This window comes from Mixophyes fleayi, chromosome 1, assembly GCF_038048845.1.
Source record: "Mixophyes fleayi isolate aMixFle1 chromosome 1, aMixFle1.hap1, whole genome shotgun sequence".
Lineage (NCBI taxonomy): Eukaryota > Metazoa > Chordata > Amphibia > Anura > Limnodynastidae > Mixophyes > Mixophyes fleayi.
This window is the reverse complement of record NC_134402.1, coordinates 234,292,075-234,310,839: the sequence shown is the minus strand read 5'-3', so window position 1 is coordinate 234,310,839 and position 18,765 is coordinate 234,292,075. Positions and strand designations below refer to the sequence as shown.

The 18,765-nt window shown below is 38.1% G+C and overlaps 1 protein-coding gene across 2 annotated transcripts in view; it reads right to left on the bottom strand.

Moving 5' to 3' along the window:
• The window catches only part of ANO8 (anoctamin 8), a 52,533-nt gene that overhangs the window by 17,293 nt on the left and 16,475 nt on the right, over positions 1-18,765 (bottom strand). For both annotated transcript variants that reach the window (XM_075207849.1, XM_075207858.1), the window contains exons 2-5: positions 8,914-9,024; positions 8,653-8,785; positions 3,661-3,799; positions 1,072-1,168 (exon numbers count right to left, since the gene is read on the bottom strand). In XM_075207849.1, coding sequence (XP_075063950.1) covers positions 1,072-1,168; positions 3,661-3,799; positions 8,653-8,785; positions 8,914-9,024 — 480 coding nt within the window. The remainder of the gene's footprint in view (positions 1-1,071; positions 1,169-3,660; positions 3,800-8,652; positions 8,786-8,913; positions 9,025-18,765) is intronic.

Below are 18,765 nucleotides of genomic sequence, written 5' to 3'. Positions count from 1 at the left end.
CAATCGACTGAGATGCTTTCTCCACCATTCGAACAATTCTGCGCTGCAATCTTCAATCAAGCTTTCTCTTGCTGCCACGTCAAAGGAAGTAAGGCCTATGGCACTGTAGCCTAAAACTTCCTAACAACATTACATACAGTGAAAAGAAGAATGTAAAAGGTCTCTGGAGATTGATTTGTAGATTTGAGATTATACATGCTTGGCTACAAACTTCTGTCTGACCTCCTCAGACAATCCTCTGATTTTCTTTCTTTTCTCCATGCTCATTTCGGTACACACAGTGACAACACAGGAAACTGAATCATATTCCCTATTGAAGCTTGTTTCACAAGTGATTTGTATATTGCAGGCACCTGCTACTCACCACAGGTGATTTCAGTTACAAAGTAAAGGAGCATCACCTTGCATTCTACATATTTAGGAGGCCTGCTTCTAAAAGGTGCCAATAATTTGTGCAATTTAAGGATTTCTGTGTGTAATAAGCTATGACTTTTTTCTGCTTTTTGTGTATTATTCCACTGCAAATTAAAAAAAATACACATGTGGATACCAACATATTTTTTAATTTTAACAATTTTAGGGAAAAAATGGTTCATTATGAGAAAAAAAAACTCCAAGGGTGCCAATATTTATAGCCACGACTCTAGAACAATTCTGTTTAAAAGTAGGGGAAAAAATTAAATATTTTTGGATGAAGTTATGGCGATCAAAAACAAAATCATACTTACTATGGATGCTCCATGATTAGTCACATCTCTCGGGAACCCTGAATGCCGTAGTGGGCACGCTCCTCTTTGTTCTCTATTGTTAACGCTCAGACTGGTTATTGATGCACCTCCTCAGTGAGCTCCTATTTAAATTTACAGGGCAGAGGCATGGACACCAAAAACCGCTTGATTTCAAACAGGTTGAGTGATAAAAGTAGAGAACATATCAATGTTGGAGCCATTTGGAACCACAGCAGTTCTGGCAAGCCTTAACTTTTCAGCTCCACCCACATCAAAATAGATTGGCTGGGCTTTTTCCTAAACCATCCATGCAGGTTCACTTAGAGTACAAGGGCTCACTCACTGATTGGCTGTCCCTCCAGGAAGTAGATATTGTGCAAAGATTCTCCTTGCTTAGCTCGGAGGTTCTCCATCCAGTACCTGATGACGCTCTGACGTTCCTGAAAAAGGGATGAACAAGACCAACAACATGGTACCAACAATATAGTAACTACCATGTGTCAATAAGGACACTCAAGGGTACAGCAGTTGCACTAAGGGACTTTAGAAAATTAAGATGTTAACATTGCCATTATTGAGCAAGAAGTATGTTTAAGAACATATTGTGAGCAATAATTTCACTGATGCAAGTTTTACTGGATGTATTTTACTTATGCTATGATCTAAACAGATATAACAATAGTACTCATTTTTTTCTTCTGTGAAAAAGACGTTTCTCTTACATGTTTCTTTTAATATGTCAGCCAAGATGTCCTTCCTCACCATCATTTTATCTGCCCAGACTAGATACATGTAACAAGCTTACAAAACAGAACTAAATGTCATCTCATTGTAAGAGAATCCTCAATTAAGCCTACACATGGCACTAAAAACACATAGTACACTTCCTATACTCTGGACCAAGCTCACAACAATGTTCCTTATACATAGCACTATAGAACACACACTTCACTACACTCCCCGTACATCCATTTTAAATAAATTATATTCACCCACATACAAATAACTCAAATATTTAAGTTAATTTAAATCATTTGCTCACAGCTGTCCTTCAGTAATCCCTGCATGCTTTCTACCCGAAGGAGTTTGTAATATACCCCCATGAACTTCAAATCGTGCTGACCACATAAACACTCAGACAGTCAAGACAACAGTACCTACATAAAAAGTAAATGCAAATTTACAAATACAGTGCAGAGTGGTATTGCTTCAGACAGCAAAACTCACTGGAACTTCGCTGTGAAAAGTTTTTTTTCCCAACAGAAAAACTCAATCACAAATTTCACCCATCTCTATAGAGTACAATGTGAAGAATTACAACTTGAAAGTAGGATTGTTTGTAATGTGCAAGCAGTTTAAATTCTATTATGAAAATTCTACAACATTCTTATTATTAGGTGACACACATACCCAGGCAACACCATATATCTCACTATTTTCCCCATTTACCAAATACTTTGCTAATGCCAACAACAACCTTTGACCTACAAATGTGAAAAAAACAAAAACCCCACACAGATGTATTGTATAAACTTCAATTCATATAGAGATGCGCTTGGCACCACATTCTTCCAGCATCGATTATAGAGGAGCCTCACATCACTTCTTGAAGCTGTTGTGGAATCCTGCGTTTCCATTATTTAATTCCCAATCTGTGAATTCCTGCTTTCCTTTAACCCCCTCCTTACATTAGGACATTGGTCCCTGTCATATGCTGCACTGTCCCCACTATTATATTCACAAGGAGCGGACAGGAAATCGCCTCCCACAAGATAAGCATACTCCGTCTTCTGGAATGTGATGTTGTGAACAGTCTGAAGATTCTAAAGATTGAACACACAAAGGTGCTCTGACTTACACCAAACACACCTTAGAAACGACTCAAACAAAATGACATGATATATGTGATGGTGGAGACCTAATCTAAGATTTAAAGAAAGATAGGACTGTAGAACTATCAATAAATTATTTCTCCTCAGATCAATTACTTAAGAAATGTGGCCAGTAAGCCCTGAGGAAGCCATCTTAGCCTATGACCTAACAGTCACCATGTCTGTGGATTTCCAACCAATAAACCAATTTCCCTCTTGCCATCAATGTAGGATAACCTTTTAAATTAAGATTATTTTTGTAAAGACAGAGTATTGGTAATTAAAAGGTGTTGATCTTGTCCATTAGTAAGGTGGTGTGGGAAGTAGGACTTTCAGCTAAATCAAACTTCATGGCTACAAGACTCAGAGGTGACAACTCCTGTGGATGTGTGCTTGGACAAGACCGGAATACACTTCTTTAGCATAGGAACAGCCTTTTCCCAGTGACATCACACATGAGTGGCTAAGGCAAAAGGTGCTGATCTTTATAAAACCCTTGTAAAAAACTATGCTTGGGTGTCCATTTTTTTGAGGATTAATCAAATTGAGGGCTGTACTTACGTTCCCCTGGAATACAGATTATTCTATAGAAATGTATTCCTTTTATTTTTCCTGTTATTGCTTTTATTTTCATGTGTCATTTATTGAATGTTTCTATTATGTTCAAAAGCCTTGTTCCTTTTATTTTAAATCTAAAATTGAATAAGTTTACCCTTGTGACACTACTAATGAATCCATAAGCCTTTAAGGACGAGAAATATTGCTTGGATGTGTTAACCCTTTGAATGCTAGAGAATGAAATGTTAACCCCTATGGCTAACAGCACATAATGTGTGCAAGCATGTACATTTGTGTAAAAGATATAGGATCCTATATCTATGTATCCTATGTGATAGATGAGTGTAAGATGAATGCTGAAATCCTCTTAAACCCTTGCAGTAACATCCCAGTCACGGACACTGTGAGTTTGTATGTCACAATATAAATAACAGCACCAAGAACAGACATGTTGTGATCCTGCATACATATCAGTACTACATAAAGTGGTAGGTAGGACTTACCTGAGATGTGAAAAAATTCAGCTCGTTTTCAATGTTCTGATAAATGTAGTCCTCTTCACAGGAGAAAATACGTGTTCCACCGCCAAACTCTGCTTTCACTGGTTTCCGAAGCCCAATCTCCTCCGCACCGCGGAGCAAACTGCAAAATGGACAGGAAAATGACCAAGGTAACAGGCAATTGCAAACTACTATAAACACACACTGTTCTGTAAGATGTGGTGGCAGCAAATATCATTGTTACCTGTAAGACATTATGGAAGGACAAATAAAAAGACATAACTCGAATGTACTCAGGAGTCATGATTGCTGAAGAGAAAAGACATAACCATCAGTAAGAGGCGAAATTGTGTAAATGGTTCTCATAGTGAAGTAGTATTAAGAAAAAAAAAAAGGTTATGGTGATTTGGTACAAACAATCCTTTTTCATAAAAAGTTAGCAGTCACTATGGGGACATGGGAATAAAAAAAGATGAGTGAGGCCACGCCTCCTGGTATGTGTGGGTGCTGCCACAAATGGACCTAAAATTCGGGGGAGTCCCCACCCTCCGAGGGAGGAAATGATGATAAATACAAAAGTATATTCGGTACATAGGCGCAAATCAATGTGTAAATAGCAAAGACAATCGTTTTATGCAATGATGTGCTATACACACGTTCCGGCCAGAACAATTAAAATCATAAATTCCGAAAGAGTATATATTCAACTGCAGTATGATATAGCTTGTAATAATTGCAAAGAAGTCACAAAGCAAAAAAGTGTTTCTAGTAACTCCAATGTCCAATGTTGTGTGGAGTAGCTGAATAGAGGTGGAAAGATCTGTATGGATTCCAACTAGGATCAATCCAAACGTACTCTGGTAGCTCCAATGATAAAAGGAAGAGTATTCACAAGTCCGTATAAGTTCCAAACATGTCCAATGAGTGGAGAGATTATCGGTTTGTAGAACTCACATTTAAGTCGATCGGTGGTTCCGTCAGCCCAGGATGTCCATCTCCAACAGTTAGGAATCTGATTACTTGCCCTGCTTCGGGGAGATGATCTAGTCAGTCCCGCTGTGAGATGCTGTTAAAGGATGGCGCATGTGCGCTGCAATCGCACAGACACTGAATGTACTCCAATCGTCCGGACACTGTATGAGGCTTCTCGGTAATCAAATTATAGCACTTGTGATGCCGGAATGCGGCTAGCAGTTGTGGTGATAATGCCGTTGATGACTGATTAGAGTAAGAATTGATTGTGAAGGGGTAGGATAAACAAAAAACATAAGATAATCAACCAACACGCTTCGCCCAAAGGGTATGACCATGGGCTTCCTCAGGGATTTCTGAAAGCATACTGGTGATCCTAGCCAGTATTTGTAGGTTTTAGTTATTGCTAACAGGTGCTAGTGATTGATGTTAATTGACTTGGTAAGTGTGGAATGAACCAGCTGGCTCAGATGGGTGACAATGAATCCACCATTGAAGTGCAGGCAATGCACAGTGCATAAGATACAAAGAATGGCAAACAGTAAACAATGATGTTGGTATAAAACACATTGAATAATGAAGTTATAAAGGATTGTACACATCAAAACAGCACATGTCCCACAACAAAGCAGAATTACTACTGGCATATAAGATGCTGGGATGTTATATAAAGAGCTTTTTGTAGCTTGCGAGAAAACAATACATTTAAGTGCCTTTGTGTTTTAAGTCCATCAGTATTTTATATTCCAAGATGAAGCCTGTTGGAAATGAGCCAACTATGAACAATGTAGATTGGGACATATGTGATGAATAGTGAAGAGGATCAGGTGTTCAAAAAATATCCTAAATCAAAATCCCCATTCAATCCCTTAGGAGTCAGGGTTTTTAAGTTGTAAATCTACCTAGCCTCTTCCTTAGAACCTTAGAAATAAGTGCAATGTAATTCCCCCCTCTCCAGGGTTTCTGTTTCTTGCAGATCCCTATGAATCGGAGTAATGATGGATCATGAGCATGTTGTTTGTGGAAATGGTCAGACATACTATGACTTTCTGATTTGTTCCTAATGTTGCGAAGATGTTCTGATATTCGTACGTGCAACTTGCGTATCGTACGACCAACGTATTGTTGTCCACATGGACATTCTAGCAAGTACACCACCCCCATGGTGTCACAAGTTATTTTGTCCTTAATCTTGCAAGATTCCCCATGTGATGAAGAGGAACTCTATTATAGGTTTGATTCCATTTTGTTTCGTTAATTTGTAGGCTTGGCATCTAGTACAATAATAGAAGCCCTCCTTATTTTCGTTTAGCCAAGTGGCTTGTTGGTTATTTTTGTCTATGGGGATGCAACATTTTACAAGTTTAGTATTAAGGGAAACACACTTTCTGTATATCATGTTGGGTTTATTGGTAAGGATTTCTTTCAAGGTCTCATCCATTAGTACTATGCTCCAGTGTTTTTGGATGATTTTTTTTCTAATTCCCTATGATTCTGGCTATATTTGGTGATGAAAGTGGATTCAAAGTGGTCATGGGTGTCTTTTTGCTTATTCTTGGGGACTAGAAGGATTGTTCCGTCTATTTCCCTGGCCGCCTCATAGGCTTTATCTACTGTTCTTTGCTCATAGTTTCTCTCCATGAACCTATCTTTCAAGGTATTCGATTGTTCATCATAAAGAGAGAGATTAGTACAATTCCGTCTGATTCAAATAAAAAGACCCTTTGGAATGTTGGTGAGCCATCTATTTAAAAGGATTGCTGGAAGCTGGGATAAATGAGTTGCAATCCACTGGTTTCAAGAATGTTTTGGTCTGAATCTGGTCATTCACAATGGAGATGTCCAGATCCAAAAATTCAACCCTTTTCTCACTGAACTGGGCCGTAAATTTCAGGTTGAGATTGTTTGAGCTGAGATATGTTAAAATTGCAAAAAAGAGTATCCCTGGTTTCAATCCATAGACAAAAGTCGTCTATGCACCGGAACCAGCCTAAGATGAACGGGGCATAAAAATTGTTCTGCCATATATGGTTATTTTCCCAATGTGCCATGCCATGTTCGCGTAACTGGGCGCAAATGTGGCACCCATAGCAGTCCCGCGAACCTGCTCATAGTAGTGGCCATTGAACCAAAAGTAATTGTGGTGTAATATGAACCTTATTGCTTCCATAATGAACTGTATTTGTTCCGACAGGATATCGGTTTCTGCAGTTAAGATATGCTGAACGTGATTGCACCCTACCTCATGGTCAATAATGGTGTATAGTGAGCAAACATTACATGTCAACAATATGTATCCTGGACACCATTCAACATTTTCAAGGATCTGCAATACATGTCCAGTGTCCGTAAGATAGCTTCTTTGGCGAGTGACCACCGGCAGTAAGAAGGTGTCAATGTAACTTGAAAGGTGAGTAGTGAGAGATTGAATAGCTGATACAATCGGGCGTCCTGGTGGGTTAGTGAGTGATTTGTGAATCTTAGGTAAATATATAACTGGAAGTCTTGGGTTTTGAATCCGTAGATATTGGTATTCTGTTTTGATAAGTATGCCTTTTTTGTATGCTCTATTGAGAAGTGTAGAGAGTTCATCATTATAGATTGAGGTCGGATCACTGTGTAAGAGTTTGTATGTAGAGGGGTCCCTAAGCGGATTCTCTAGCTCTTTCAAATAGGAAGTGTTATCCATAATGGTGATGCCTCCCCCTTGTCAGCCGGTTTGATGACGATTTCTCGATTTGTCTGTAGATCTTTGAGGGCTTTCCTTTCTGACTTGCTAATATTGGATTGGTATACCCTATTATTGGGTTTGGTGTGAAGATTTTCTAGTTCTCTTTCTACCAGTTTCTGAAAGGTTTCCAAAAAGGGACCTTTTTGGTGACTAGGGTAAAAAGTAGACCTATTTTTTAATAGCGTGTGTTGGAATGGTGAACTTGAAACATTATCAGCTGTCGGTTCACCATCGGCTACACTTATTCTCTTTTCAGTATTTGTTAATCTGGAAGAACTTTTTTAGAGTTAGCTTAATTACAAATTTGTGAAGCCCTATATAGGTCTCAAATTTGTTTAGGTGCATGGAAGGTGTGATTATGGGGGCATTGGTTCTGAGAGGAAATACTGATTGAACCCATTTGTTTTTACTGTTTAGTGAACGCTAAGTCATGAGTAGCGTTCCCCTTCTTACATCCAACATTGCTTAAAGTATACAGCTTACATTCCAATAGAGGTTGAAGCTAATTAGACAGATTTGTAGGACTATAGCCATACCAGTACATTCATTGTCAGTGAGCCCGGATCTGTTGAGCAGATTCATGCTTTATTTTAGTTATTAGTATTGAAACTCTTGAAAAGTAAAGTGCTAGAAGTCATAGAAAGCCATGTACTAAAATCACATCACAGTAAGTAAAGTGAAGTAAAGTGGTCATGCACTTTCTGGAATAATTTCCACTACTAGTGCACCAAGTAAAAGCCTAATTGTAGTGTACAGTTAATGCACATACTAAGCTTGAGAAAATCAGCGATAACATTGTGCTATTATCTCCCTTGCAATTGCAATAGCAATTTCTTGAAACTGGCTGTTGGTATGGGTAGGCGTCCTTGTGACACTGATCTCATGTCCTCATTCAGAGAAAACTGGCATCTTCATGAGGTCACAAACGTTTCTTGGGAGCAGAGCGAGTGGTCCCCTGCCAGCACAGGAGCTGCCCACCACTCATTATCACTAAGGAATATTCATAGTTGTTCAGAATATGACAGATACATTCCAGACAATACAATAAATATTTAATTATATGTTGTTTAAGGTGCCGATGTGAGCAGGCCATGGTCATTTGTAAGGAGGAATTTCCTTTTTATTATCTGGCCCCCAATATTTTAGCACATATACAGAGGTCAAAGAGCACAAATCATCTTGGATGAGGCAATAACAGTGGTCTTTTATCTGTTAAACAAACTGACCACTACTTTAGCACCAATTTAGGCATCAGTTTTATAAGAAAAATATGGCTTTTGCAAGAAACGTACTTCTCGTATGTGGCGGTGACAAAAAAGGCATAGATTCGTGTATGACGATGATGACGGATCTGCATTATTAGTTCAGGGATCCCCAGTCGCACATGGTTCAGCAGCCAGAGCAGAGTGTGGTCATCTGTAGTGTCTGGAAATATAATAAAAAAGTTAAATAGAAGAACTAGATCATAATGGTGACTATCAAATAGGTTGCCTGTATGCTGCTACTTGTTACATTGGGGCAACTTTTACAGTCATAAAAAGTGATGAACTTACCTGAGAATGTCATGACCACATCACAATTTTCGGTGGGCACGGTCCTCATCCAGGACTTGTGGGATGTGATATATCGACCAGCTTGCAGAAGACGCTTTCCGAAGAGCTTATCTGTAGATACAGGACAGGCAGACTAACAACACAATACTGTGTAACAATTGCAGAAGTGATATCAGTATGACCAGTTTGCACAAACAAAAATGTGCGTTTCAAACAAATTAGAATATCTTGAGTATAGTTAATTTATGCATCACTTTCCACTAGGCATATCATATAATTGAATACCTCCTTTGTATGGCTGTCCCCATATCAGAACATATTACTGATACCTAGAAAACTTATGTAGGATTGATGTCCTGACAACTCAAAGGTCAATGGAACCCGATACGGACTACACACAGACTCTAGTTAAATATAGAGTGTTCCATCAAGTGCTTCCTCAGCAGCCGAAGGGTTAAACTTGGCTCAGATTCACAATTTATATACCAGGCAAGTGCCTCTTAGTACCATCAACCCTGATTACTATTCCTTAGTAACAATTATCATTTAATCAAGAGCAACAGTATTATTAATTGGTACTGAAAATAATTCAAGAGCAAAAGGCACTCAGTGGTCATCAATAAGAAGTCTCATTACCAGCTCATGGAATTACTGACACATTTGAAAGCAACCTCATTTTACTAAAAAGCATTTGACACCTTTACCATGTACTTAAGTGTTAGGATAACTTAAGTCACGCTTAATGTGAAGCAGGTTACTTCATATGCATTAAAATACAGCCTATGAATTTGCCTCAAACTTTACCTTTTACTGTTGGCAGTAAAGTGAAAAGAGCATCATTTTCCATTGCTACCTACAGAGATCATTCTCAGATCTGCTCATGAACAATAGCTATTCCTAACAATGAAGCTGCCATAAGGCCCATCAGTGGTGATGAGAAGCAAATAAGCACTTTTTACAAAAAAAATACCATCAGGATATTTTGTAATAAGCTTTTAATTATTATTACACTAGATTACCACAGTATAGAAAGGACTGTATAAATAGATGACACTGAATTGTATTAGTATTCCATTATTATTTGTACAACTCACATGCTTATACTCCTTTACCAAGCATTTGCTCCTTTATTCTTATTACTGGAAAAATAGATGGTTGGCAATGACCAAGAGTCATAAAAAAAAAAATAAAGGAAAAAAAGTAAATAAAATCAACATGTAATTTGCCTAAGTAGTGTTGTCCTAGATATGTGCCCAGTTTTCCTACATGACAATGCAGCCTGAGTATTGTACCTAAATATTTGTATAAATGTGAGTGCAGGGAAGGGGAAGGCATGTTCCCTGTCCACAATAAATCATTTAAAACATGCCCCCAGCACCATGTAAACATGCAGGTTTCCTATTATAATTGTTTGTTTATTTATATAATGCCACCACATTATGCAGCACTTTCTGATATGTTTACACATTCATCTCTGTTCCCTATCCCAATGTAACTTGCAGTCTAAATCCTTTACCACAAAAACATACATACTAGGACTCATTTCTGTCAGAAGTCAATTAAACTACCAGTATGTTTTTGAACAGTGGGAAGAAACCAAAAGCACCTGGAGGGGAAACAACCAATCATAGGGAGGACATACAAACTCCAAACAGATGTTGGAATAGAACCCCTGGCACCAGTGCAGTCAGGCAGCAATGCTTAAGCTAGGTACACACTACAGAAATTCCCACCAACTTTTTATGCCGAGCTATTTTACATGCGATCGATGGTCCGATCGCTCGGTCCATGGACTGCATACACACTAGCCTTGTTTTAGAAGATAAAGGGAAGAGCAGACTTCCCTTTAGCTACTTTTTACAGCCATGTTGTCCTGAGCAATGATTGCAATTTCGTACACATCGGTCGGAAGTTTATACACACTACATAATGGAAACGAGATGGGAACGAAAATATTAAACGGTACGACCAACCAAATGAGGCGACAATTGTCCATTTGGGCAGACTTTCGACCATCGTGTCACTACACACACTGATCCGACTTTTGAACGAGCGGTCGTATGTCGGCTGATTGAGCCGATTATTGGATGAAAACCGTGTAGTGTGTACCTAGCTTTAGGCTCTATCAGAGTGTAATAATGCTGTTATCTTATCTAAAAACAGAATCCGGAAAAACTTGGCAAAATAGTCAGGCACCACTCTGCCTAGTTCCTTCCCTTTACGTGGCCCAGCATCCCTCCCCAGATGCAGCCTGCAGTTTAGTACTCATCACCTTATGCAGTTTACTGCAAAACAAAATAATGTAGAATTCAGGAGTCAGACGAAATTAGAAGCCAGGGAAGATATGTATTCATTATCCTCAATAGAAGCAAGTGCAAGACTTTAAAAACCAGAAGTACATTTTTAGGCACACTGGCTACGTGGCTCCTGCTCTATGTCCATCCCTGGCTTTAGTCAGCATAAGGAGAGAAGGGGCTGACTATTACTACCCCGCCTACCAATTCAATGAAAACTGCCACTGAGTTATTAGTTCCTAGTATATTAACAGCTTGCATTCTCATGAATGTCTGCATCCGCTCTGTGCTGGTGACAAATGCACATTAAATATTGTACATAAAATCACTAAAAATAATAAAAATAAATAAATAATATTATAGACATTGCTCAAACTCACATCGACAGGGATGCTACACTGATTGTAAGATCTCTTTAGACAGCATTGCAGGTCAGATGACCAAAGACCATCAAGTTAAGTTAGCCAGTTTTGGTTGACTGGACCTAGCTGGTGACAAGAAATTACCCAGGATGCTCAACCATATGTGTAGCCAAGTCGGACAAAGTGTTGTTGTTGAGGATAAGGCTGTATAGAACACAAACAGCAAACACATTGTTACTGGATCCCTGTATTTCCAATATTGCCTGGCACTGCCAGTGAGATACCCAGCAAGCGACAGCTGGCACTGAAGAGAAATGCACTCTTATTTTGCACTCAAACTGCAGAGCTGGGGACAGACAAACACATAGCAGTGCACTACAATGCCAGATGTTTCCGATACTATCCGTAATCTTAGAACAGTGAACGAAGCATAAAGCGGAGATAAACTATCTTTAAAATGGTAAATTAATTTTGCATTCTATTAAAACCATGACCACTTTTGGAGGTCAACCCCACTTTTTCCACTTTGATAGAATTCTCCTTACTAACAGGTGTAAAACGCTGTTGACGTCATTTTGAGAACTTTGAGAACACCACCAAAGCTTCCAATGCACAATTTATTAATAACATGCTATGAAACCACTGATGTAGAGTAACTATGTCATGAAATATGCATGAGAGATGCAGGATTTTTTTTTCCTAAAAAAGTAATTCAACTGTCGCTTGGTTGATGGTGATGGAGAACACACCATGACTGGACAAGCCAGTTAGTCCTGAGAAGACAGGTCATGAGCTGAAGAAAAATATGGTTTAAATAAACAAAAACAAAAAACACTATTAAGGAAAAGCATCAAAGCATTTTGTGTTTAATTACTTCATTGAAAGTCCGTTATGAGTTCAATGTAAGAGTTGAACCTATCTTACACGGTGGCTTGAGGTAAAAGGCTGGGCTGATCTATACCCATTATGCAATGACTATTCTAATTATGCTAAATAAAAAGGTCAAAACCAGCTGCAGCCTCCACTCTACTCCTACTGCTGTCACTTCTATTACTATTCAGGACCTGATTTTGTGGGAATGTTTACACACAACTACCAGCTCCCCATGTACTTCCAACTATTTATCGTGGGAACATTACAAGTCACCATGGTACCTTTATCATAGATAACAAGAATGTGCAATGTTTAGCCCCAGTGTGACCAGCCAAAATATGTACAAGTATACATCCTGTAAAACTGCATTCCTGGGTGTTTACTTCTGGCCAGTGGCATGCAGTATCAGATGATCATGCTCAATGCTGCACTGCTAACCAAAGCTGTGTGTTTTAGTATTTAATTAGCAGTAGTAAAATATTTTGAACTACAAATATTCGTTTGTCCATAATGTGCATTGAGGGACTGCATGCTTAATACCGAGTAAGTGTGGATGGTGAAGAATTAATATATAGGGTGATCTGTAGAGCATCAAAATTTTAATTTGGGGGTTGGTTGGGGATATCTCTGTTAATCTGCAGGTGGCTGCGGTCATTGGGGTAAAATAATTAAATTTAGTGCAATGATGAACAAAAATAAAAGTTATTCAAGCATTTTTGGTTTGTCTGTTTTCAGTGTCCTTAAACCATGTGATCCCTATGGTGCATGCATTCCACTTTGGTTCATGCTTAATGTGAAATCGGTTTGGAATGTACAAAGTGAAAGGCAGCTATTCACAAAAATATAAACCTTTATGCATGAAGTATGCAAGTAAATGAAGTTTCCAACGTAGCACTGTAGCTCTGTTAAAGACATAGTAGCATGAAATAGGAAAGATTCTAACAATTATATTCAACGCCTATATGGACTCCATTAGTATATGAAATGCTATCAATCAAGTAAGGAATATAGTGAAATAATGTTATAACAGAACAGTTTATTGATTGTATACATGGATAGCTCAAACAATAATTGTATAAAAAAATATATATATAATTTCATTGTAAAAACCATAAACAGCAGATAAAAGGGGATGTGATATAAAACAGAAAAAAAAAATTGGAAAACATGTAATGTACATTATGCTTGCAGTGATGGGGCAGCACAATGGCCTAGTGGTTAGCACTTCTCACAGCACTGGGGTCATGAGTTCGATTCCCGACCATAGCCTTATCTGTGTGGAGTTTGTATGTTCTCCCTGTGTTTGCGTGGGTTTCCTCCCGGTGCTCCGGTTTCCTCCCACACTCCAAAAACATACTGGTAGGTTAATTGGCTGCTATCAAATTTGACCCTAGTCTCTCCATGTCTGTCTGTCTCTCTCTCTCTCGCTCTGTGTCTGTGTGTGAGTGTGTGTCTATATTAGGGAATTTAGACTAAGCTCCAATGGGGCAGGGACTGATGTGAATGAGTTCTCTGTACAGCGCTGCGGAATTAGTGGCGCAATATAAATAAATGATGATGATGATGATGATGGGCTATATCTTTGTATATGAAACTGGACTATGAATCAAGCATCTCTCTAAGGGGCAACCTCATAGGCTATGGTGCCTCACAAGCATAGTGATCCAGCTAAGCAATTATGAGTTCATCTTGAGGAAACATGGAAATAGCACAGGATGCCAACACTATAGACTGAAATCTGGACCTCAAATTTAGACTTCAACCCTTGGATTTGAAAAACAAAAAAAATTTACTGAATTGCAGAGCCTGCTACTACAGCACTACTAATTGACTAAAATATATTCCAAAACTGTACACCGGCTGCTTCAAGATTCTGGACCTTATGTCAAAATGTATCACTATCTACTTTGGGACCCCTTTCCAAACTTGAAATTGTATCCTTTTTTTCAGCTCAACATTTAACTATCCAATGTTACAAAGTATAAGGAAGCATAAACCACTTCACCACCTACCTTTCTCCTCTTCCTTCCAGGCAACATATCTCTGAATCCCGGCCCTTTTCATAGCCACAACTATTTCCACTCCCAACATTCATCTCAACACACAATTGTATCATCATCCAAGCTTCTCTCCCTTACCGCTTCATTTGGACTGGCACGACCTCACTGTGCACAACCTCAATATGATATTTACAAGACATTGAGAAAAACAAACAAAATGTACTTATCTGAAATCAACCTTCCCATTCTCAGACCATAACATACTTCCCTTCACTTTCTATACCTTATCCCCATCCTTGCTTCCATTTTTACATGCCCACCAATATAAAGGATATCTCTGTGTCTTAAATCATGATTTCCTTTATGCTTCTTTTTACCCTTTCTTCCCTAATCTCTAACCATTCAAGGTCATCTGCTGTGGCTAAATTGGCTTCTGCTAAACTACATTACCCACAACCCACCTAATCCCAACCTTGGCACACATATTACAGTTCCTTGAAAAACCACAAGTGTTGCTGAATGGAAATTAAGCAAATCCGTTTTATACCCTGAATTAAGGCCTTATACACAAGGTGTAAAATCAAGTGTTCAAAGTACATTTAAGAAGTCTCAACCAAGCCTAGTAAACGCTCCATGAGATATATATATTATATCTATATCTATCTATCTATCTATACACACACAATAAGCAAATTAACCTATAAATACACTTTAGGACATGAGTTTACCTAACATCAGCTTTGACAGTCTATGGGAGTGCTTGTTAAATAAGTAGTAGACTATGCTGCAGGGAAGTGTATGAATACTAATGCTCTGTTAAAAGCAAGGACAAAGTACAAGGTTTTGTCTATGCTTTTAAGTAAAGTTATTTTTAAAGACTCATGCATGAGTCCTAATTCTGTCCTCATTCTGGCTAAATGTATCCTCAAAAGCCTTATTTCCCCATCTGTTTTGCACATTTGACTCCTTGTTTAACCCAACTCCATCTAACTTGTTTGTGTCATGGTCCCCCTCAAGTACAGAGCTGCAAAATGTGTTGGCGCTTTAGAAATAAACATTTCTTAAAAAACAGAAAACATACTATTAGGTTAATTGGCTGCTTTTAAATTGACCTTAGTCTAATGCGGTGTGTGTGTGTGAGCTAGGGAATATAGACTGTAAGCTCCTATGGGGCAGGGACTGATGTGAGAGAGTTCTCTGTACAGCGCTGCAGAATTCATGGCACTTTAAAAATAGCTGCTGCTAATTAGAACAATAATTGTTTATTAGGGGCTTTAGCTCTTCCATCATTTGTGTATTAGACAAAAAACACTGTACAAAAGCACTGAGACTGGGGCCTTATGCTTTTAAGTGATACCAAAACTATTTGGTGGCTTATAATATCGTCTTCATTTACAAATATGGAATACATGATCACGTACATGAATTGCTGTACATATAATGGTTTAAACTGCAGAGTAATGATTACATAACTGCTGTAGCATCATCGTTTATAATAAAATATATAGGCAAGGGAAATTTATTCTTCATACCAGATGTTTTAGGGGCTGCTTCAATTGGCCGTTTATATAGTAACAAGTAACGCTTACTTTTGCTTGCACTTCTATGGGGCGAAAGCATTACTTTCACAAAAAAAAAAAAAAAAGATATGTTACTATAACATTTCATTTACAATTTAGACTATTAAGATATTAGATGTCACCTCAGTGTTCCATGACCTGTGTAAAAGCACAATGCCTTTATATCCTTATCATTGATTGTACCATAATTATCACTTATAGACTATACATCATCACATTAATAATGGCACTCGTGTTATATACAAACTACTGTAAAACACTTACAGCCTAAAATAATTTTAGATGTAGGGACTTAGGGCTAGATTTACTAAGCTGCGGGTTTGAAAAAGTGGGGATGTTGCCTATAGCAACCAATCAGATTCTAGCTGTCATTTTGTAGAAAGTAGTAAATAATTGAGAGCTAGAATCTGATTGGTTGCTATAGGCAACATCCCCACTTTTTCAAACCCGCAGCTTAGTAAATATAGCCCTTAGTGTAAATATGTGGGATTTAGTATATATGAAGCCACCAGGAAGACCTAACTGTATATCTCTTAATCGTGACGCACTGGAATTGAAAATAATTTTTCAGGAATAAAGAACAGCACAAAAACAATTCATCAATATCCTATTCCAACAGCAGAAACATTTGACCATACAAAAACATATATAGCGTAAGGGCACACATACCAAGACACTCTGAAATAAATAGTGTAAAGTATATGATGTAACACACACTTGCTGTTACACAAGCTACTGATTTAAATAGCAGGCATTTGTAGATGATACATCTCACTCATTACATCGGATATTATGGCCTAATTAAACCTTACCCTATGTTAATGAAAAATTTAAATTTAGGTCTATTTTTTGAGGAAAAGCAGCTTTTCAAGTTAAAGGTTTTAAGCTTTGCATCAAAACAGATCTAAGAAAACAAGGCAACAGTCACTACACAAAAGCATATTTATAGTTAAATAAATGTAATCCTTTATTTCAAACTATACGACTAAACATGTTGCAGTCATAACATTATTAAATGCACTCTAAGGGCTAGATTTACTAAGCTGCGGGTTTGAAAAAGTGGGGATGTTGCCTATAGCAACCAATCAGATTCTAGCTTTAATTTATTTAGTACCTTCTACAAAATGACAGCTAGAATCTGATTGGTTGCTATAGGCATTATCCCCACTTTTTCAAACCCGCAGCTTAGTAAATCTAGCCCTAAGTGTTTTGTGAAGTCCCAATAAGGAAATAAGGGTCCCACATAAAGACTTTTAAATATACCATGTTGTTTACAATGTATTCCCCTGTAAAATAGATTATGAATAATGATAAACCCACATTTCACAGGCCTCCGTTTTGTAACAGCATGGATCTCAAATATTTCATTAATGTTCATCACTGGCACAAAGGTTCTCTTGCATTAAATCATATCTATAAGTGACTACACAACTGTAACACTGCATTCCCTGCCGTGGTTTCTTAGCCAGCATTCCCCTCCCCTCCCTTACACGTGAATGCCTAATCACAGGCTGATGACATGGAAACTCCTGAAATGGGTCCAGTAAATATATGGGGAAGGACCTCTTACTGTCAAGCCCCCCAGTGAGTAGATAGTAGACCTTCCATTTGTAACCATCATGAGAGTGAGAGTGGTTGTATGTTTATAGAGCTTCGGTTTTAAACCAGGGTAGAACAACCCTACTGCTGACACCTACATTTTTGGAGTCACTTCTATTAATGTCTGTGATGCCAATCACCAACTGGCTCCTTAATTTCAAATTATTTGTCCACCACTACTTCAAATATGCAGAGCCACCAAGAGGAATTTCAGACCCTGATGCAGCAACTTCTTGGGGCCCCTTCCATAGCCACAAAGGTTAGTAATGGCTCCTTCCCACTATACAGGCAGGACCGGGTGTCATATTAGTGCTGGCATAGAGTAAAATGGAAAATATTACATTATTAATACAAAATATTGGAGAACTGAATGTACATCTGTAGTACAAGCACCATATATTACAAATCGAGAACACATTCATATACACACACTGCAGATTGACGTTCATCTAAGTGCAGGTCATTGAATACCTGCACGATGGGCATAATATATCTGCAGGCAGTGAATAGACCTAGCCCGATTCTGTTTGGACAAATGCTAATTGTGTATCTTGGTCATGAGTCCGTTCTCTGTACTATGAATTGTCCCATTCATGCTGCTGGGAGGAGTCTGAGTAATATAACTGCAGTACAATATGTTCGCTACCCTTCTGCCAAAGTCACACAGAACAGTGTGAGCAGGCTTAACCAATGTAATGCCAAAGCAGCTGAAAGCAGAACAGTATATAGACAATATTAATGTAAACAGACTAATGTACACCATAAAAGTGTCTCCTACTCTCTGAAATAGCCCTCACTGCTACACAGCTAATTGCTTCACTGTAAACTATGAGGGCTAGGTTACTTGACCTCAGTGTGTTAAAATTGCTCCCTCAAAGAAATATAAAACAAAAGTTGTTCAGACACACACATGTATATATATATATATATATATATATATATATATATATATATATATATATATTTTCGATATATGCCCACTCAGACTCCACATATAATTGTTAGTTTATACAGTTATTTTAAACAAATAGTAACCAAGTAATCCCCTATAATGCTTCATGCAACAGATTTTGCACTGATATTAGAGGGCCCATGACATTCTGATAATCCAGAAGAGATGAAAGAAACTGCAAAATGCACAAGC